This window comes from Eretmochelys imbricata, chromosome 7 (genome assembly GCF_965152235.1).
Source record: "Eretmochelys imbricata isolate rEreImb1 chromosome 7, rEreImb1.hap1, whole genome shotgun sequence".
NCBI classification, from domain to species: Eukaryota; Metazoa; Chordata; order Testudines; family Cheloniidae; genus Eretmochelys; species Eretmochelys imbricata.
The window spans coordinates 77,624,149-77,646,198 of NC_135578.1; the positions used below are offsets into that span (position 1 = coordinate 77,624,149).

Here is a 22,050-nt window from a genome sequence, read left to right on the forward strand (position 1 = left end):
ACATGACAATTTTTGCAAAGATTCTTTTTCTAGCCGTTCACACTGATGTAGGCAAAACTAAGTATAAAATACTTTGGTCATGGTTGCTGGTGTGTGGTCATTTTGCTGTCACACAAAACCTTGTGTGAACATGTGATTTATGCTCTTTAGTGTTTCCTGATACTTATATCTTCCATATTTTGCTGCTGCCTTATCAAATTTCCAACTAAATTCTGGCATATGACTGTATTGCAAAGTGGGTTTGCTGCTGAATTGTTAGTAAAACACACGGGTTGTTTATCAACCAATATTCTTGGATTTATGGTTTCTGTATGTACCGTGTCTGTGAAGGTTGTAGTCTGAAACTGGTTAATTCATTGAAGATGTAACAGTGATTGTACTTTTCTGTTAGTTAATAGGTTGTTTGCTTGGCTAACTTTGTATGCCAGCCAAAGTTAGTCATACCAATTCTTGGAAAGGATATGAAGAAACTGGTAATTGAAATCATAATCATTTGGCCATAAAAGTTATTTTGAAAATAACACTTTAACCAAAAACATATCTAATCTGGAAGTCAGATTTCTATGAAAGATGCTGCTAAATAGAATGTTTCTAAGTACTCTATATTAGAAATTGTGATACTTAATGATTCCATTCAACATCCTATACAGCAGACCCCATCCAGAAGCTGTTAAGTCTGTCTTCATGCAGACTCAATTTTTTCACTCTGACATTTAATAATCACCATGTAATAGCTATAAAATGCATAGCAACTACAGATCTTTTATTTCAAGTGGATGGTGTAATGAAATTGGGTGAAACCATCCATTGAAAATGTACTGTGTAGTATGCAGCATTGTTTACAAAGTAATAACATTTGTCATAAGCAGAAAGTTAAAACATTGTCTTGATTGTTTGTTGTTCAATGGAAGTTCATATTCAGCACAGTGATAAAGGAAAAGATTCCATTACTAAAATTTACTTAGCGTACAAGTATGAGGCTCATTTTTGAGTAAATATTTGCTATTGCACTAAAAGTAATAGAAGATGACTGCTTATAAAACAACTTTGTGTTATACAAGGAAGAGTGAAATATCAGATCTACGTTTTACCAAAGCTACTGTGTAGGTTTCATGTTGTGTGTAACTTATCACAAAACTTACCCACACTTCCCACCCCACCCCCTTTTTTTTTTTTTTTGATGCTATTGAGCAGTATTTTATTTCTTGAGGAATGTGTTAAGCAAAAAATACAGAACCAACCATGCAAGAATTTCTTTCTTTTTTTCTTTTTTCCCCATTCCTAAATAGTTGTGTTTATTTTGGAGAAAGAAAGAATTATGGTTAATATTTTTAAAGTGACTATACTACCCATGTTTTACCTAGAAATGTGTGGTGTGAAAGGTGTGTTATAAGTCAGTTCAAGTTTAAAACATCAACTGTTTCAAATATTTAACTTAAAGATCTCAAGTTTATCTTGGTGGGAGTTGGGGTTAGGTTTTTCTTTTTCTGAAGCCTTCTTAAGCCCTGCCTACAGTAGGCAGCTATAAAACATTCTGCTTATTCATCATGACTGAGAAGAGTTGATTGTTTCCTGGAAGGATAAAAATGTAGCAATTAGAGATGTTTAATTCAAGTATATATTCAGCAGGCTAAACTGAAGTTAAATTGCTTTTTCATAGAATGTATGCTTAAGAAGAGGGAAAAATACAGTTCTGTTCTTGAAAAAGTTTTAAGAAACATGAGAATATGCAAGTTGCTTTTGGTGGGAAACGCATAACATTTATGCAGTATTTCTTTTGGGATTACATCACAGTTTTATTTAATTTTTAGGACAAAAGTTAAATTCAATATTTGTGTATAAGCCAAGGGAAAATGTACCATAAACACAGGAATTTTCTGGTGAGTCAGAGTTCCAAGAATCTAAGATTTACTTAGACCATTTATTTGAGGACTAGCTATAACCATTAGTCATCCAGCCATGAGTTTTTACATTTGCAGCTAATTGCACCTAAAAAGCAAGCTTTCATCCAAGCCTTTGGGATATACAAAATGCACTTTGGCAATCCACATTTAAAATACATTTTAGGACTGCTGCCCTGATGTTCTTGGACATTTTTTATCACATAAATATTTGCTTCAAATAAACAACCAACAGTGACACTAAAATGGCATGCAAATTGCATGAGTTATTGGATATTCTGTATCACAGAAAAAGTAATCTGCCAAGAGCAAGATAAACTTTTCCAATAACATGTCAAAGAGGCAGTGCTACAAACTTATCTTTCATCATAAGCCACACATGACACGCTCTGTTCTCGTTTGACTACATCTTGCAGGATGAAGTTATTGCCGTTTCAGAGAAGGTGACTGTGAAGCTCGAAGATTTGGCAAAATGGGCACATTCAGATTTCTCCAAGTGGAAGTGTGGTCTCCGGGCTGACCCAGTCATTACCATGGAACTGGGCAAGAATGGGCAGAAGGAAGCCTTGATGAGATACAGGCAGTCCACACTCAACAGTGGCCTGAACTTCAAAGACATTCTAAAGGAAAAGGCTGATCTTGGTAAATATAGTTTCCTTTTCTAAAATTGCTGTTTGCCTACCTGTGAATGTATTTCTAAGGGTAACAAGCCCAATCATGCAGTGCTTATTCAGACAAAACTGTCATTGACTCTAAGACTGTAAGCATTAAGGCTCAAATCCTGAAGTTGCAAGCAAAGGTAGTTTACAAGGGCTTCTCACAGAAACTATGTAGGCACTGGGCTCAAGTATGTGCTATACATCATATGGGATTGAATCTGATGCCTTCTCTCTGTGCAATTAGAATCACAGAAGAAAGAGAGAGGTCAAAGACCTATTAGATCATATTGCCTATATTCTTGCCAACAAAGGGTTGTTGCCTATCACTAGTGCTTCTCTAGTCTTTGTCCAATACAGTGTTAATTGTCTTAAGTAATGAGGTTTCCACAACTCCCTTTGGGACACTGTTCCACAGTCCAATGCGTTTTATTTTAAAGTTTCTTGTAACATTCAGCCTACGTTTTTTTAAAAAAATCCATTTAATTAATCATACTTACACCCATTTGTACCGTCACTTTGGTTTCATGATGAAGTGGATCTTTTCTTTCTCACTTTTCCCTCTCTGCAAAAATGGAGAAGCATGGGAACTCAGATAGACAGCTTTTCTGCTGCGTGGGCTCGCTAATGCTTTGGATCTCTGCAAGCAGGCTTACAGTTTTTGGGATGCTTCTTGCTCCCCATATGCATGTAAGTCCTACAAGTTGGTTCACATGGACAGTCTCCTGCACTGCCTGGCTCTCCTTTGACTTCAGTATGTCAGTGGGATGTGGAGGCAGGATCTGCCCACATGTATCAGCTTGCAGAATTGGGGCCTAAGTGGCTACAGAATCTGGGTCTAAAAATGCCAACTTTGTAGAAGTTATGCACACAACTCCCATTTCCTTTAATGGGACACATTCTTATGCAAGGGCCGTAGGATGACGTCTGAGGCAGCTGGTCTTCTGTTGGTAAATATGCCTAATTGCCATTAGCTTTATTGGGAGATTGACATGTACATTGGCTGACAGGTAAATATATTTCAACGTGTGCTTCAGTGAAATTTATTTCCTGTAGTACATTTTTTTTTTTTTTTTAGAAAGCTAAGCTTAGATAGCTTCTAGCTTAGCATATAAATGGATGAAAGGTAAGAAATCAAAAGTTAAGGCTGATACTCTGCCAAGTCCATGTGCAGAATTTTTTTCTCATCTACATGAATTGAAGATAGTGGGCCAAGTTCTCAGTTGTGTAAGCAGCATAACTCCATGGACTACAATGGAGCTATGTCTACCTACACTAGCTGAGGATTTGCCTTATAGAACTTACCTTACAACAGTGCTGAGTCTCTCATTTCCCATCTAAGCAAATGGTGAGGTGAATTTGTCAGTCTTACTTTATAAACTTCATCAGCTAGTCAGGATGATGTTTCATTATGGTTGAAAGTTGATATTTTAAATCAATATCTACAGTAAAACACTTGCAAAACTTTTGTTAGAGGTTTCTTCTTTTTTGTAACTAGATGTACATTTCCTTGCATCTGTTTGGTGTATCAAAAGAATCTGAATGCTTCTCAGACAGAGCTCTTGAGTTTTAACATTCTCTTGTTTTGTTTTTGACAAACAAACAAACAAATCCTTTGTGGTAAGTTTATAAAACCAGTATTATTGACTCAAGAGCCAAAGAAAATTATCTTCAAACGTAGCACACACAGTTCATAGCTGCATGTTAAGCCTTTGAAAAGAGGGGTTACACTAAAAATGCATATGGTATCTGAACTATAACAAAGTAATTGTGAAAACCCAACACTGAGAGCATTGTATGTGGCTTTCTTTTTGGTCATGAATCAGGCTGCTTTGTCAGTGCCTATACAGAAAAAAAGTTGACTCCAATTTTTTTTTAAAGTTTCTCTCTGTGACTGGTTATCATTGGTTTGAAACCCCCCACAGGCACAAGAAGACATTTAGCCATTGGGCATGTTGCTTTTGAGAATGGGTGCAACTGCTGAAAGATAGACAAGAACTCTCTTGCTGCTTGGTTTATTTAAATGTAGTATTAATATTAAAGGGATTAAATAAATGTACAGTAGAACCTCTGATTTACGAACACCTCGGGAATGAAGGTTGTTTGTAACTCTGAACAAAACATCCTGGGTGTTCTTTCTAAAGTTTACAACTGAACATTGGCTTAATACAGCTTTGAAACTTTACTAGGCAAAAGAAAAATTCTGCTTTTAACCTCTTAATTTAAATGAAACAAGTACAGAAACAGTTTCCTTAGCTTGACCAAAAAAAAAAAGAACTTTCCCTTTATTTTTTAGTAGTTTGTTTAACACAGTACTGTACTGTCTTTGCTTTTTTCTTTCTTTTTGGGGGCGGGGGGGCGGGGAAGGGTCTCTGCTGCGGCCTGATTGCCTACTTCCAGTTCTAAATGAGGTGTGTGGTTGACCAGTCAGTTCGTAACTCTAGTGTCATAACTCTGAGGTTCTACTGTAGTTTTTCTGTTCAGTAAATAATGGGGAGGAACTATAGTTTTCTTGGTCAACACAATAAAATTTGTAATACGAATGAGTCCAGTTAGAGTAGGGAAGCTTGAGCGGTTGACCTGCCTGTGCTGAAACTTCTCTCTTGTCAAAATGGCACCTTTAGTGAGTGTAAAGTACACACCCGGAGAACTCTTCCAACACGCCGCATCATGCCAACGAAACAGTGCATGCTGTGGTTAGAAATTTGCTAGCTGTAATCATGGCTAGTAGGGTTCCAAGCATGGTCTCTTGGGCAAGGTTTTTCTTCTCTGTTCTGTAGATGACATACAGCAAATTGATGGTCAGTTTTATAGTGTTAGACTGGCCTTTAGGGGAGGTAGTCTGTAGTCTAGTTCTTACAAACAAATCCCTGCCTGAAGTAGTCAGGAAAACGATTCGTGAACTCTGCTAGCAATACTGATGTTTAATGCTGGTTGTAGGCTAGTAAATTTCTGATTCTTTTGTTGACAAGACCTAGATAAACAATGTGATTGCCTGAAAACATTTTCCTTGTGGAAATGCACATTTCCTTTATGAAAAATCCTATGTAGTTGAATAAAAATGATTACTTTCCTATAGGATATATTTGACCTTCCTCTAAAATTAAACAGAAAATTATATCCCTGCTAAGGAATTCTAAACGATGGCTCAAAAAACCCCATATAATTTTCCATTAAATTCAATAGGTTTTAAAGGTAATTTCTGTAGAAATAGATTACATTTCTATAGAAACTTATTGTTTTCATCCCTATTAAATTATGTAGGTCTTTTCCTTAGGAAGTGCATTAAATATATAAAAATCTCATATTTCTGAGGTTAAGTTTTCAGCCTGAAACATGATTCCAAAAATTCTATCCCTGCCTTTCAGGGTGTGTATTTTATACATTCTCTCTCTCTCTCTCTCTCTCTTTCTTTTTACAAATATGTCATGTGAGTAGTTAATGTCTTAAGTCTATTTATATTTTTCTAACTATTTATTTCAAATGTTGGTACAAATAAGGAATAACAACAATGCAGTATATAAAAATAGAATAGTTGCGTAAATATTATTCATAATAAACATGAGAACCTATTTTTCCAGAAGAATTGGCCTGACAAAACCATTCACTACCAGGGCTTCTAGTTATTTATTTTTGTCTTTAGAATTATTTAGGAGCTTGGGGTTATTTGTAATAAATAGACTTCAATACCCATATTTGGTAAATCAATTGGAAATAGCCAGATGAGGAGTCATTTCATTTTAAATTTTTTTTTCGCAATTAAGCAGTGTAAACACTATCAGTTAAACATGGGTAAGTTACAAATTTGTATTCCTTGGGCTATAGTTAAAAAAAATTCAAATTATTTTATATAACACTGCTTCTTACAGAGTTCCTTTAAGTGAAGTATGAAAGCTGCAATGTAAGCTTTATTGGCCTATAAATATGTCATTATAGTTGGACTACATTTATATGCTTTGGATTGTTGTTTAAGCCAAGAAAATATGTCTCTACAGGTTGACTTTTTATTGAAACCCTTTGAGGCATACAACAGAACGTATTTTAGGCTCAGGTTATTAAAACAGCATTTTCATTTTTGCAGCAGACTCATTGTCAATTATGCTGCCACAAACTGTCTGTGGATAGGCAGTTATGAATGGGTTCATCTCTAAGTGTGTCTTTGGAAAAAGAAATAAAAGATAAAGGAGTCAGAGCTGAAATTGAGAAACGAGACTGACGGGGAAATGACTGAATTTAGTGCTCGGGGGCACCGTTGGTTGGGGTTCTACTGTACTGTGGCACTGCCTGTGGTTAGTTGAGAAATGACCTGCTTTCCTACCTCGTCTGCTGTTGCTGATCGGAGCGTGCAGGGTTTTTAGATTTTTGGGGGGTGGGGGTGGGACGGTTTGACTCCTGACTCAGGGATAGCTTTTTTTTGACTCTTGTCCTTCTTGGGCTAATAGATCAGTTAGGATAGATAGATTGGTTCTCTTGAGCGTTTCAGGACAAAAGCTGTGGGATCTGGGCCCATACCTGTTATTAGGGTTGCACGCACGGTGTTTGGCCTTTTATCATGCCAAAAATTGCGGCTCAGGTTGTCGTACTGTGAGCTCCTTGAAGTCTGCATCCGGTGATGTCGTTTGGAGGAGTCATACAGGTTCTGTTTCTACTGCAACCAGTGCCCATTATTTTGGCTCTTTAGCTTTGAACTCCAAAATAGTGGTGCGGAAAATGAATTGAGTTTAGATAACGAACCTTCACTGCCTGTAGATAATACATTCCTGAGGTTAATATATATTTATGTGGAAGATATTGCTATCCTTACTGTTCCTTGAATAATCTAGGAGCATTGAGCGCTACTTTAAGTGAGGCTCAGCTTTCAGCAGCCCTTCCCTTTGTTGATGGAGGACATGGGGCAAGTCAGATTTTTCCCTTTTCCCCCGGCTGTCTGCTTTTCTGTCAATTCTCTGAAAATCTTTTCTTGTGAACACTTTGGGTCTGATTACCATGGAGTTACACAGGCATAAAGCTGGAGTAGCATGGTGGCAAATCACACGCCTTGCCTTTTCCTGTCTCATCTTTTAATTTGCATGGGCCAAAGAGTGGCCATGGTTCCATGTGAGCTCCCTTACTGCCACATGTGTGACTCTGCAATGTCCTTGCTGCTCCTCAGCACATCACAATGGGTTTGGAAGGAAGAATGGAGCAGTTACCCTGGTGAGGATGCAGACTTCTCAGAATCTGCGTAGCGCCAGGGCGGCATGGAGCACTGCTGCAGTGCCCAGCACCACCTGGCCTCTGTGTCCTGGTGAGAGCAGGGCGATGGCCCGGTGTGTATGCTTGCACTTACCAATAACTGGAGAACAGCTATGGTTTCTCTCAGTAAATATTACGATTTTGGTTATCGGGACATCTGGACTTTACAGTTCTTGATGATTTTAGAACTGGCATCAGTTCTCTTGTTCGTCCTTTATCACATTCTTTGGACTTCTGAATCTTCTGGCTTAACTCAACGTGCTAATTTCTGATCAGCTAAATGTCTCCCATTCAGTATAGTTATTTTTTTTTCCTGTCTTCCCCATGGCTTCCTGTCTTTCTCGTTCTTATCAATCACCATCTTGATCTTGGTTAACCTTGTGTGAGCATCCCATCCACATCACTTCATTTTCCCTTTGATACTCGCTGCCACCTCTGTCCTAGCACTCCTTATTTTGTCCTCTCTTGGGGATTGAGGTGCTCTCTTATTACACTGTTTTAGCCGGTCTTATCAATTCAGCTACTCTTCAGTGAATAAGGGTGATTACCCTCGCTTGTCTGTGGTGCTCTGAGGAGTTTGAGAAAAGAAAGATGGCTCTTTGGGAAGAGGACTGTCTCCGGATATGCGTTCATACAGCTTCTAGCACATTTTGACCACCACTGCATTATAAATAACAATAGATGCAGGCTGGTGTACAGGACTCTAGTGATTGTTATATGGAGCTACTTTGAAGGTTAGGCCTTTTTTTGGTCATATCTAGGGTAGCTCAATTGACGTACAATTTCTAATGTTTAGTCTTTTACTCCTTTTTTAGAAATGGGATGCTAAAGGTACAAAATGGACCGTTAACTTGACCAAAGTCACACAGCTAGGGCCCAATCCTGCAAGATACTGAGGAAATTCCCGCTGAAGCCAATGGCTGCTGCGTTCGCACAGCATTTAAGACCTGTATATGGATTTGACCTTGCAACCTCCTGGGTTCTTATATCTTTTCTGTGTGCACTGGACCAATTTTTTTAAATGCATTTTTGTACTCTTAAATTAAGATTAACCAGGATCTGTAGAATTGTTGATTTATTTAGAATCCCTGGTGCCCCTTAAATGCCGAGCGGCAGTGCTGTTCTTGGGGTTGGCATATCTTCCTAGCTCTGTGACTACTGCCTTTCTCAGACACTAGTAGTGTCTGCACCTAGCTCTCCATTAGTGGTCCTTTTCTCCCCCTCATTTTCCCTTTCCCCAGTCTGCTCAGCCACTGGTTTTCCTCTCTGAACTTTCTTCAGCAACAGTCTGAGGACATGATGGGGTTTTCTGGAGGTTATGTTTGACCACCTGATCTTTCAATTCCCTGGGTAACTTGGTTGCCCAAGGAGCGTTTGTGTGATTTAAGTGCTGTTAATTTCTTCTTTTCTCCTGGGACGACACATTTTGTTACATTTGAAGCTTATGGTGATGCCGTGGCCTAGCTATGGAAGCCCTTCTGTTGTCATTGTTTTGTCTGGAGCCTCTTTTCTATTTGTGGTCACAGGTTATTGAGAAGAGAGTTTTAACACGACACAACTTACCTTATTAAAGAGGCATTGACTGGATCTAATCTCACATTTTGACCTAGTTTAACGTTGTTATAAACTGGGGAATAAAATCCTCTGGATACTAACTAGCTTGGTTTGTAATTTAATTGCCATTTCTTCACCAAGAAATTTAACCAAACCCCAAATAACTACTCTTTTTGTAGACCCTACAGGAACGATGTGTGTTTTTCCTGTGATGATTCCTACAGCAACAGTAAACTAACATTATTCTCAGAATGTACTGATATCAGTTACCATTGTGTCAGCATTTTCAGTTACATATCAGTATGACAGGGCACTTTGTTAGTATAGAGTACAGCCATTTTCATTTCAGTTCCATTCCAAACATTAGGGAAAATCAATGTTGCTAAGTGGGAAAGGACAAAAAGACAAATTCTGGTCCCAGTGAAGTCAGTGGGGCCAAGTTGCACTAGTGTAAACCTGAAACAATGCCAGTTTGCTCCATTTGCCAGGAGTTTTCCCATTGACTTCAATAGGAGCAGGATTAGTCCCAAATCATTATAAGAATTCTCAAACTCTTAAGAAAGTACTACAATAAAACAGTAAAAAGGTGCCAGCTATTATGTGACCATGTCCCTTTAAAAGTGTTAGACAAGCTTAGTCTGGTTTTTGTTTATTTCTTAGCACCAAGATTGATCTTCCCTGGGCCTGAATATGTTTGCTATTCAGGATTTTTTTTCCCATATGGTCTTTGCTGAATTTTACATTTAAATCTTACTAACCAGGAGATTTTGTTCCAGTAACTGAAAACTTGTGTTCTGCCTTCTGATGCAGCACTGGTATGGTTTGAATCTTACCTATTTTAATGCGTAAGTTTCTCTTGGGTTTTTAGGGTGCTTTCTTTCCAGCTAGCCAGTTTCTGATGTTCAGTGATCACGCTGTGCTTAAGGAGCTTGCAAGAGATTTGCTTCGCTCTGTGTCTGATGGGTCCAAATGGCTATGCATAACAACTAGAGCATCACAGTGCCTCACTCAGACTCTCTGTCTCAGGGCCCAGTACCACAGCTGTCACCACTGCCCATATTGTTTCTGGATCCCTCAAGGAAGAAACTGGGTCTTCTATTGTTTTGTGTCTCTTTCTTTCCTTTGCTTAGTACTATTCAGGGATGTGATCAGCATTCTCTCCTCTAATTCTGGAGTATTGTTTCCAGTTCTGGGCACCACATTTTCAGGAAAGATGTGGACAAATTGGAGAAAGTCCAGAGAAGAGCAACAAAAATGATTAAAGGTCTAGAAAACATGACCTATGAGGGAAGATTGAAAAAATTGGGTTTGTTGAGTCTGGAGAAGAGAAGACTGAGAGGGGACATGATAACAGCTGTCAAGTACATAAAAGGTACACAAGGAGGAGGGAGAAAAAATGTTCTTCTTAACCTCTGAGGATAGGACAAGAAGCAATGGGCTTAAATTGCAGCAAGGGAGGTTTAGGTTGGACATTAGGAAAATCTTCCTGTCAGGGTGGTTAAGCACTGGAATAAATTGCCTAGGGAGGTTGTGGAATCTCCATCACTGGAGATTTTTAAGAGCAGGTTAGACAAACACCTGTCAGGGATGGTCTAGATAATATTTAGTCCTGCCACGAGTGCAGGGGACTGGACTAGATGACCTCTCAAGGTCCCTTCCAGTCTTGTGGTTCTGTGATTCTCTAGCTGTCATTTAGAACTGCTGGCCCTTATGGATCCAGGGGACCTTTTCCTGCATTGTATCAATTCCAGTCACATAGATAAACATGGCTGACTGCTAATGTCCCTAAAATGAAGACCTACAAAAGTAGCATTGTTGTTGATTGGGCCCTGCTAACATCTTTTTCTTTCCGCCTGGCTGTTTTCCTCTGTAGTAATTCTGCTCTACCAGAGTCCAGAATTTGGAGTCTTGCTGACATCTTTGACTCCAAACCTCTGTTAATCAACTTATGAAACTGTCTCAGTGCAGATCATGCACTGGTCCAGATTGTGACCTATGCTACCTTGTTAAGATGCTGAAGCTCTTATGTGCGCTATGATGACTTTGCGACCAGATCGTGTAATTCCTTTTGTGGGGGTAAGGAGTAGAGCCAGACATAACTTATTCAGAACCTCACCTCCATGTTGCGCTTCAGAATCAAGAACTATAAGTGAATTACTCCTGTGCCCAGAGAACTTCACTGCCCTTTGGTGAGGAAAAGTAGATTGGTTTTAAATGTCTTTTGCTTACATATGTACAATTCTGCGAGGGTGGCCTATCATCTTCATTTCTCCCAAAACGTCTGTGTCTATCCTCTGTCTGCTCTGCTGCTGAAGACTGTTAATTGTTTCCTAAAATACAGTTTGGATTGAAATCATTTCCTTGCTTTTCTTCTAACCTGTGGCTCATCACAGATTAAGTACTGAGGGGGTCTGTCACTGGTGCCGTGCCGCAGCGTGTGATCGAGACGCATTGAATGTGGAAAACATAAGCAGTATCAGACTGATAGCCCTTGGCAAGGTGATCTAATTAGGTCTTCAAAGTTAAACCCAACGTGCTCGCCATAGCCTCCACGCAAGATACTATCACTCCTCTTGAAAAACTGGTGCGCCATATAGGAACTTGAACAACCAGTCAAAAGACCCCTCTCTTCTCCTGCCTCCTCTGGGCACCACCATTTCCTATTTCAGGAAAGGATCAACCAAGCTCCTTGTGTAAAGTGAGTTCAGTCTTCAATCTCTTGTAGACGGCATAATCTTATTTCATGGATATTTGGCAACATAAACCTCCCTTGTTCATGTGATGCCTGAGGAGGTCACTTGCCAGTACTTGCTTTTTCTTTAGTTTCTCCTCCCTGCCTCCCCTTTATGGGCCAGTCTGCTCCGAGAGAGAGAGAGAGAGAGAGAGAGACAGGGACAAAAATCTGAGGTACACAATCCACTGATCATGACACCCGTCATACATGTGTGAATGTCGGCAGCAAACGCCGGGACAGAGAGGTAGTAGTGCGTAAGGGCTCAGCATCATCTTTGCTAAGCACATCTTCACTTAGGCAGGCAGGAAAAAGTGAGTGACTGGCAGGTGAGAAAAGCAGAAAAAGAACTGAGAATCTTTCTGTGGTTGGATAAGCATGTGACAATTGAATCATTTCCCATGACCTCTGACTTGTCCAACTGGTGTAGGAACTAGCTAACTGGTGTTAGCCTTTGGGCAGAAATGCGTGGGGGACACCTCACTCTGCCGATAGCAACTCCTCAATGATAGATTATGTGGTAGCCAGCTGGCAAACCTGCTTCCCCCTTGGATTTGAGGAGCAGAGATCTGCCTTAGTGTGTGCATAGCTCTTATTAATGTTAATGGGAATTATATACACACACCCCTCAAGAGCACAGTGGACTCTGAGCATTTAGCACTGTTAAATGAAGTCTTAAGACGTCCTTTATTAGTATTGTGACTTCATAATCTCTTTAAGTTAATTTGGATTATACTTGTCATCACTTGCTTGATGATGTTTGCAGGAGGTGGAAGTAATTGATAGTTTTGTTTAACCTAGTAGATGGTAAATCTGAATTGTGTGTGTGTTTAAAAATATATAAAATGCCATGGATTCTAATTTACTGGCTGGGTTCATTGTTGCATAACCTTTATTTACTTCCTTTAATGAAAGCTGTACCATGTAAAATGAGTTCTTCCTTAATTTTATTGCTAATGATAATTTGCTAATAAAAATAAATCCTCAATATTGTGAATGTTCAGCCTGTATCTCTGTCTAGCTGACTCTTATTTTGTGAGGGACAAATACTTAATACCATAAAAAAGCTTCTGTTAGTGATAGATAATATATATTATTTTAAAGGAGTGTATTTTAGTAGCTCATGAAAAATAAAGGTGAATTCTCACATCTGTGCAATGTTGCATAATTGATATAAGCTGAAGCGGAATATGTTTTTATAAAAGCATACATTTGGCTTCCCTAAACATTTAAATATGTATATCACACCGTCATTTGAAGATGCTGGTTAATGACTTTATGATCACGTTTGTAGTCAGAGCATTGCATGTGGTTTGAGAAATGTGTCTGGATATGCTTGGTAAGCAGTATTATTCTGACAATGAACTAAAGGCCATCTTCAGTTTGACTGTGCTCTATTTTGTTATGCTGTGAAAGAAAAGGATAATTCAGCAGAGCATTGTGCTGTCAGCTAGAGACGCCACACTCCAGAATACAAATATTACTAAGGATAAATGAATCATTAAAAGAACAGTAGCATAAAATATTTGATGAATGAACTCCAGGAAGCTGTGTTGGAATATGTTTAGGATTCATGGACAGTACCATAATACATGAACTAATAACATCAGTTCTATGCTCAGATGCCAGAAACATTGATGGGCCCAGAATAATTGTGAATTACAAGGCTACACATACAGAGAGGGTGGTTTGCTGATATCACAGTAAACCAAGAGAAAGTGGTTAGAGTGGTTTCTAAAAGTTACCAGAACCTTGGGATATACTTATAACCTTGTTCACAGTCCTACAGTTTTAGGGGAGCAGTTCTCTCAACACACGCTCATGAATTCCATTTGTGCCAAGGGACGTTATACATGTGTGTCTAGAGTAGAATAGATCCATGTGTGTTTTATAACACAAGGATGTTATAACAAATCCAAAATATAATTAAAATAGAAAATGTGACCTCCAGTTCTCCTTTGAGCTCCCTCATGTCCTATTCTTCTGGTAAAGGGAAATAGGTAGAATGTGAAAGTGTGGCGGCTGCTTTCCTTAGCACTCGACCCACTTTTTCACTGTTTGTTATTGCAAAACAAAACAATCAAAACCCAAATGTTCTGGTCCAAGTTTTATCTAAAATAGAGAGTGATGCATTTTATACGTGGGTTTTAAATACCAGGGAATGTAAGAATAGCCAGCAATTCTGGCAAAAGGGAGGCTTCACAGTTTAGGTGTCAGATTTGTACATGATAAAAACTAGTAATTGATAAATGGAAAATTAGAGATACTGGGGGCCTAAGTCAGCAAGATACTTAAGTGCATGCCTAGCTTTAAGCACGTGAGTAGGCTCAGTGAGGATTCACATATATATAGTTTAGGTACGTTCTGAAATACCTTGCTGAACTGGGGCTGAGCTAGGTATTTTTTGTGCCGTAATGATAACAAGTAATCATGTGACTGTAGTATTTTTAATGCAATTGATTGCTCCTGATGTGCGGGTAAAAATCCATCCCAAATTATTTACAGCTGTATGACGTCCCTTCCAAAGTATGTACAATTTCCACCTCAAGCTGATTTGTAGGATTCTTGTCATCTTATATGTTTGTATAGCACCCACTAGGAGGCCCCAATCCTGATTGAAATAATAACAACAGTAGGTACAGTGAATCCTATACTGGTATCCTTAACATCTTTATTAAACAACATACTATCTAAGGAAACCTCTACACCAAAATATCCCCAAATGTACTGAGTTCAATTTGTGCTCCACCTTCACTAGAAGGCCACCTTTGTTGAGCAACCAGTTTTTGCTGGTCCCTTGTGTGTGGGCTTAAGGCAGATTTCAGAGTATATGCAAACCACTGACTGCAAAAGTTTTCACAATTCAGAAGTTATATGGCAGCACAAATCAGTGCCTGTACCAGATCCATTGGCACCGCAAGACCTCACTCTTCTCCACATTCTTTAGTGCCACCTGATGACGCAGTCCCAGCTCTTTGCTCAAACAGGCATTCCTTCTGCTCACCCCTACTGGCATGTTGATTCATGGCATCTCTCTTGTTCCCTTGCATACCAGGTTGACCCCAAGCTTGGCCAACGTGAACACTCAGGCTTTATCTCCATTCTGCCTTCAGTTGTGTGTGCAATAGTTATGATGGGAAGGGGGTTGTGCTTAGTCCTCCCACACACATGCACGCTCTTTCTTCATGTTTTTTCCTGTTGTACTCATTTAAGGCTTGATCCTTAGCTGGATCAGTCCCTTAATATGTGTGCTGGGCCTATTGTCTATAAAAACTGCTTTAAACAGGGCAGAGGAAGGAAAATGTTACTGAATAGCCACCCATACATAAATAATGGAAGGAGGCCCATTGCCACTGACCTCCAGAGAGGTCAGGATACTTAATGGAGATGGCTAGTTGTCTGATTTCATCAATTAAATAAAGCTCTATTTGGATGGCTCCAAATTAGGCATTATATGCTATGGTTTCCCTGTTTAACGGAGCAAACACAATGGAAAATGTTGGTGCTATTGTGAGGTCATGAGATCATTGGCTCTTTGTTTTTCATTGATTACTGATGACTGTAACTTGATATTTCAAACAAGCTGTAGGTGAGCTCCTGTTTGAAACCCATGTAAGCATGTGTGCGGAATTACAGTAGGTATTTTCCATGACATTATCTTATAACCATGGCCTCCTGTTTTCTTTCATATCCATTATTGTCTAGTAAAAGCTTTCCACAATTAAATTCTTGTGTTCTATAAAGATCTGTTTAAACCCCAAAGAATCTAAAATGTTTTCCCACCACCCTGCTCTCCAAGCTTCTGCACATCAGCTTTATAAGCTCCTAGTTACGGATCTGGACATTCCACATAACAGATATCCAGAAGTGCATGTTGGGGGGAAAAATGCTACCAAAATGACCCCAGATAAGCCTTTTGGAAGTACCAAACAATGACCATTGCCATCCAATTTTTATGCAAATACAGGGGCTGATCCCGTAAAGTGCTAAATGCCTCTTTTGAGGTGGTGATTTCCCACAACTCTGGTCAATGCAGAATCAGGTCTGTATTTTGAATTTCCTTACTCCATTAGTGACACTTAACTTCCTATATGCAGCAAGCTGCACTTTTCATAGAATTAAAAAAAGTGGTGCAAAAGTCCCATTGAACCTGTGTTCCTGTTCCATAACGATATAGTTGGGATAGTATCAAGCATCAACCAAATAATTTTGGTAGTTCAGAGCAAAAACTAAAAATAATCTGCCAGTGTGAATGTAGTTTCATATTTATACTGGTATCTGGCCTTACGTGTGGAATAGCTATTTTTTAAATAGCTTCACTGTAGCTCTTGAATATTTTTTTACTAGAAAAATTACCAGACCGTCATACACCTTGTTTACTATCCATATTAAAAGGCAAAAGAATGTAGAGGATTTCAAAACACCAGTACCTCTCCCCCCCTAATTTTTTTTTCCAAGCATACTATAATATAATGCAAATGATATTTTGGAAATTCTTTCTTTAATTTATTCCTCTTGTGTAGCTTTTGGGTACATATTTTAATGTCACATGTATCAAACTAGAAGGAAATTCTTTAAAAAAAATGTGTGCAATTCCAGATGCCCAACAATAATGGACTACAAGCTTTGGCTTTTTTCTACCAACAAATGTCTTTGGCTCTAAAATAATTTTGCCAGTGGGCAGAGGATATGTTTCATTATCCATATGGGAGAAATAATGGCTAGTGCATCTGAAGAAAAATGTTAAAATAATGTACTAAACAGGTAGACACTATAAACGGGTGGCTAATGATTAGCTGTTCTCAGTTCTAAGGGACAATGTATCTTTTTATAGTTTTATGAGCCTTGTCCAGCCTCTCTTGAGGGGGAGTTGTACGTTCAGAATGATATATTTTGAATGTCCAACTACTTAGAATTGCTAAGCTTTACAGATTTAGAATATCCCTATTTAAAGGCTGTTGGTGAATGTAAACCCAGACTCCTATTCTTATTGCTATATTTTTTTCATTAAAACATTGTGAGGTGAACCTAAAGTAGAGGAGAAAATATCCAGTTTTAAAACTGTAATCCAGAATCCATTTGTGTGAGTCACTAAAGTAAAATCACTCAGTGGTTTGGCTAAGAAAAGGCTTCTCTTCCAAAGGGAATGTTCTATTAAAATTTTTAAGCATTTGTCATGTTTCTTCCTGATTTATGTGTATATTGTCCTTGTGCTATTGTAAAGCATCAGGGGTCAGATCCTATAGCTCTTATTCATGCATAAGTCCCATTATTTCAGTGGATTTGTTGACTTGAGTTGGGGCTTTAGGATTGGATGCTTAGAAATGTTCAGCCAATTTGGGTCACACAGTTGGCTAAATACTCTGATCCTTGTAATTTTCTACCCATAGGAAATCTCTTGACTGTTTCCTGTGACAGAGGAAGGAGACATACCAACTTTCATTTCAATAAAACTTGGAGGTGCTTTTTTAAATAGTTATTCTTAATACAGTTATATGGAGCCCCCAAGCTATGTCCTTGGGCCTAGGTTTGCTCCCTTTGAATTCAGTAGCAAAACTTCCAGTAACTTCATAATGGGAGCAGGATCAGACCCTGTATGTACTAAAGAATGAGTAATCCAAGAAACAAAGGAAAATTGGAGCAATTCTTTCTCCTGCCCTGCTATAACACACTTTAACACAAAAGGAAGCACAATTCTAATTTAATCGTATGAACCATCATTTAATTTCCAACCTATTCCGTCCTTCCATTTTTTCAAGAGGTCAGTGCCCTCTTCCCTATTGTTATTCTTTAACATTTAAAACTAGACTGGAGGAAGCACTTGGAGGAAGGGCTGAGGATTGCTTACTCCACAGTCTCTGCTTCACTGTATTTTTCTTGGAGTAAAGAAAAACTTCTGTTGCTCAATTTTTACTCCATTGTTTTAGGATTTGGCTCTCTGACTCATGTAGAATGGATGTGAATGGTCCAGAATTTGGTTCTGTTTGAGATAACATGGAATTAATGTGTACTTGTTGTGACAGGCTGCCCCCCTTAGGATGCCACCTGATGTGCTGAGATACTACTGAGCCCACCTGTTATGCCAGCCTGGGCACCCTTTCTACCTGTCTTGCTGAGCCAGGCTATTAAGCCTCCTCCAGCACACACACCGGCAGGGCCACACCCAACTGGAGAATGACACAGACACTGAGATCAGCTCTGGGAAGACTCAGCTTAAGGGACTTGCCCCAGCACTCAGGTGTCCACCTCCCCTGGAGTGCAGACCCAAAAGTATATTATGAAATCCAACTCCTCCTCTCCATAGCCTGTCTACCCAAGAAGAAAGACTGCTAAAGACACCTGAAGGGAAGGGAACTGGGGAGTCAGACTGAGCTGGGGTCCAGTGTGAAAAAAAATATAACTGGAACTCTAAACCACAGAGACCTTGCAACCTGCCTAAAATAACATTTAGGGTAAGAAAGTACATTTTGTAACCTGTTTCTTAAGTATATTGAGCTTAGCTTGAGTTTTTCATTTTATTTGCTTAGTAATCTGCTTTATTCTGTCTATCTCTTATATTCACTTAAAAGCCACCTTTTGTCGTTTATAAACTTATTTCTTGTTTATAATATAACCCAATTTGTGCAATTCATAATGGGGGGGGCGGCGGCAGAGGGAAGAGGCTGTGCAAACCTCCCTCAACAGATGAGGGAAGAGGCAGATTTCCTAATATACCTTTGGGTCTGCATTCCAAGGGAGGTGGACACCTGAGTCCTGGGGCAAGTCCCTTAAGCTGAGTCTTCCCAGAGCTGATCTCAGTGACTGTGTTGTTCTCCAGTTGGATGTGGCCCTGCCTGTGTGTGTGTGCTGGAGGAGGCTTCATAGCCTGGCTCAGCAAGACAGGTAAGAAGGGTGCCCAGGCTGGCAGAACAGGTGGGCTCAGTGGTATCTCAGCACATCAGGTGGCATCCCAAAGGGGGGCAACCCATCACACTTGTAAATTATTGGGTTAGGCTTATTTAATATCTCAGGAGTATATGATAGGAGAGCAGAGGTGAGCATGATAGCTTTCAAATATAGAGCATACTGTCAATGGCTATGTATATTTAGATTTATATGAAATATGCAGGAAATGAAGCCAACTTTCTGTGTTTCACAGATATGTCCATAGAAGGGTGTGTGTGAGAGAGACAGAGAGAGATGGAGCACGTGTGGTCAGGAATACATATGTATGATACCAGGTGTCCAACATACTTGCACAAATGCAGTGGAGGTATTTTCTCCCATACAGCAGGCGTTTCATTTGTAGCTCTTTTGCTTTCTTGGGAGATGACACTTATCTAATAAATCATCCACAGATCTACATATAAATTAATATTATAAATCATTACCTCATTTCTAGCCAGTCATATCCTTCTTAAGCATCAAAATCATGTATGTATATGAACAGCACCATTCCTTTGCTTCCCCTTTCAGAATGCAAGAGGAGCTTCTCTTTAAAGAGCAGAGAGATTACACTGCTGTTACATATTGCATGTTCTTCCCCCTTACATTTTATAACCACACTATGTGGATCAATAATAGATGGTTTTCATTTTTTACCCATAGCACATTTGTTTAGCATTCTCTGTAAAACAAGACACATTTGCGTGCACAATGAAACTGTAGCCTGATTGCCTGAGAGGTCTGAAATGATTTCTAATCCTGCCATCACTGTCGTCTTCTGCTGTATAAATGAAATGTTCCATTCTCACCAAGACTGTCAGACTATTTGGTGTATGGTTGTTTTTCTTAAATAAGCACTTCACTTTCTATTTTCTAGGAAAAGAATACAATTAATTATCTTATTTGAAGAGAGATAAGTACTACAATAACAGTGCTTGGAAATTACATTGCCTGACATGGCCTGGCCATGTAAACATTTTGAGTGAGCATATCAAAGGTGGTATCACATACCTGATCAGGCATGTAATAATTCTGAACATCTAGAGCATTGAAAAGTTCATGGGCAATAGTGATGTTTTGGTTTGGCACATACCAGGGTTTTGCAAAATGCATGACTAGGCAGGTTACCTTTTGAGGAAATTTTTGATTCTGTGGTTCTGTTTTCTTCCTTTTCTGAGGTGGGTCTGTCACACAGATTGCTTATGAGATAACTTGCGTACGAACTATGCATGCACACTTATAAGCAATACTTACTCTTGGGTCCAATGCTGCAAGGTGCCGAATTCCTCACGTGAGGCGCAGGATGCTACAAAGTTAATGGGAATTGAGAGCACTTCACAGGAGGGGCTCAGCCTCATGTGGGATTGGGCCTTTTGTGATTATAAAAAAAATTAGGCTGCAATCACAACCTTTCTTTCTTTGTTGAGTATGTGTTAGCAGGGATCCCGTTGTAGCTGTGCATGTGCCTTGTGCGTGGGAGGTGGAACTCTTTTGAATAGCAGTGTCTGTCAGGGCTATGCCTTCTGATCGCTCCTGCTCCCATGGGAGAGCATAAGGGGCAGGGCAGCCACGACCTTCCCTCAGTTTCCTCCTACTGCATGGCAGTGAAATGGAACCCAGCAAGTGTCCAACCTGCTACTCTCTTACGAGATTCTAAAGACTGTTTTCTTCAACCAAATTTGTGAAGAAATCTTATCTTCACACTCCTAAAACATCGAAGGACATTCCAAAAAAAGAAAATAAAAGGAAACACTCACTGACCCTTTCCCTGTATAGAAAGGTTTGGCACTTTGCACCAACTTCGTGGTGAACTCCAAAACCTAAGTGGGTTCAAATCCTGTCCATCGTGCAATGGACTGACCCTCACCAAGGACAGACACAGTTGATGTCCCTTCTGCCCAGGGGAGAGCCACAAATGTTCTGTGTGTGAGTCCTTTTCCAAGAGGTCCCACAAATCCATGGAGACTCAGCTCAAACTACATCTGCTAGAGCAGCCCAAGTGGGTAACTTTGAACCCAGAAGTGACGGTCATTACCAGAGCAAAGCTAGAAAAATCAGTGTTGGCCAGCACTGCCTCAAACACATATCATACCTTGGGTTTGGGTAGTGGAAAGAAGACAACGAGGATGCTGGCAGAACTGACACTGATGACTTCAATGCTGACCAGGTCAGTCTGTTCCCCCAACGAAACACTAAATGTGTCAGAAGGTCATAGTTCCACCTTACATCATTGCAGAACTGGGATGGTGAGAGGAGCCCACAAATGTGTGTGGAAGGGTACCATTTTGTGCCCCTCCAAGAGAAGGACTCTTAATCATGGATGTGCCAGGGAAAGATTGCGAAGCTCACCTGGACCACCTACACATGCTAGGGATCTGGTCCCCAGAAGACCCAAAGCTCCACATCAACCTCGCAGTGCTCAGAGCCACCAGCTAGTCTGAATGGGCTTCCTATCTGTTCTTCAGAACTCCACAGTGCAGAGCCTGATAGACAACATGGGCATGAGGCACAACTGTATGAAAGAGCAAGAAGATGCATACTCATCTCCCATCTGTCTGGAAGCTAACCAGTTCTAGTATTGGTACCATTGACACAGGATAACCTCCTCACCTCCCAGCGGTCACCAACAACTTGGCAGACTTCCTGAGCAGGCAGTCTGTGGCCCCCTCACAAGTGGTCCCTGTGGATGTCCTTCAGAGAGCCAATATTTCTGCATTGGGGGAGTTCTGGGATAGGTTTTTTTTTGCTACCGGTGTCAACACCAGGGGACAGAACATCTGTTCTATAGGGGGCATGAGCCCAGGCTCACTACCAGATATCTTCCTTCTGCAGTGGTCCCAAGGTCTCCGATGTACCTCTTTCCACTAATTCCCGTGATCCCAAGTGTGTTTTCCAAATCAGAAGAGACAAAGACACAGTCATTCTCATAACTCCCTCCTGGCTGAGGTAGTTCTGCCTGACAGACCTGCTACAGAGGTCCATTCAGCCACCAATCCAGTTTCCAGACTTCCCAGACCTGTTCTCATAGCACCATGGTTGATACTCCATC

The 22,050-nt window shown here is 39.9% G+C and overlaps 1 protein-coding gene across 1 annotated transcript in view; it reads left to right on the top strand.

Moving 5' to 3' along the window:
- The window catches only part of ARID5B (AT-rich interaction domain 5B), a 141,918-nt gene that overhangs the window by 16,790 nt on the left and 103,078 nt on the right, over nt 1-22,050 (top strand). The window contains exon 3 of the mRNA XM_077822156.1: nt 2,318-2,543. Within this exon, the coding sequence (XP_077678282.1) occupies nt 2,318-2,543 (226 nt within the window). The remainder of the gene's footprint in view (nt 1-2,317; nt 2,544-22,050) is intronic.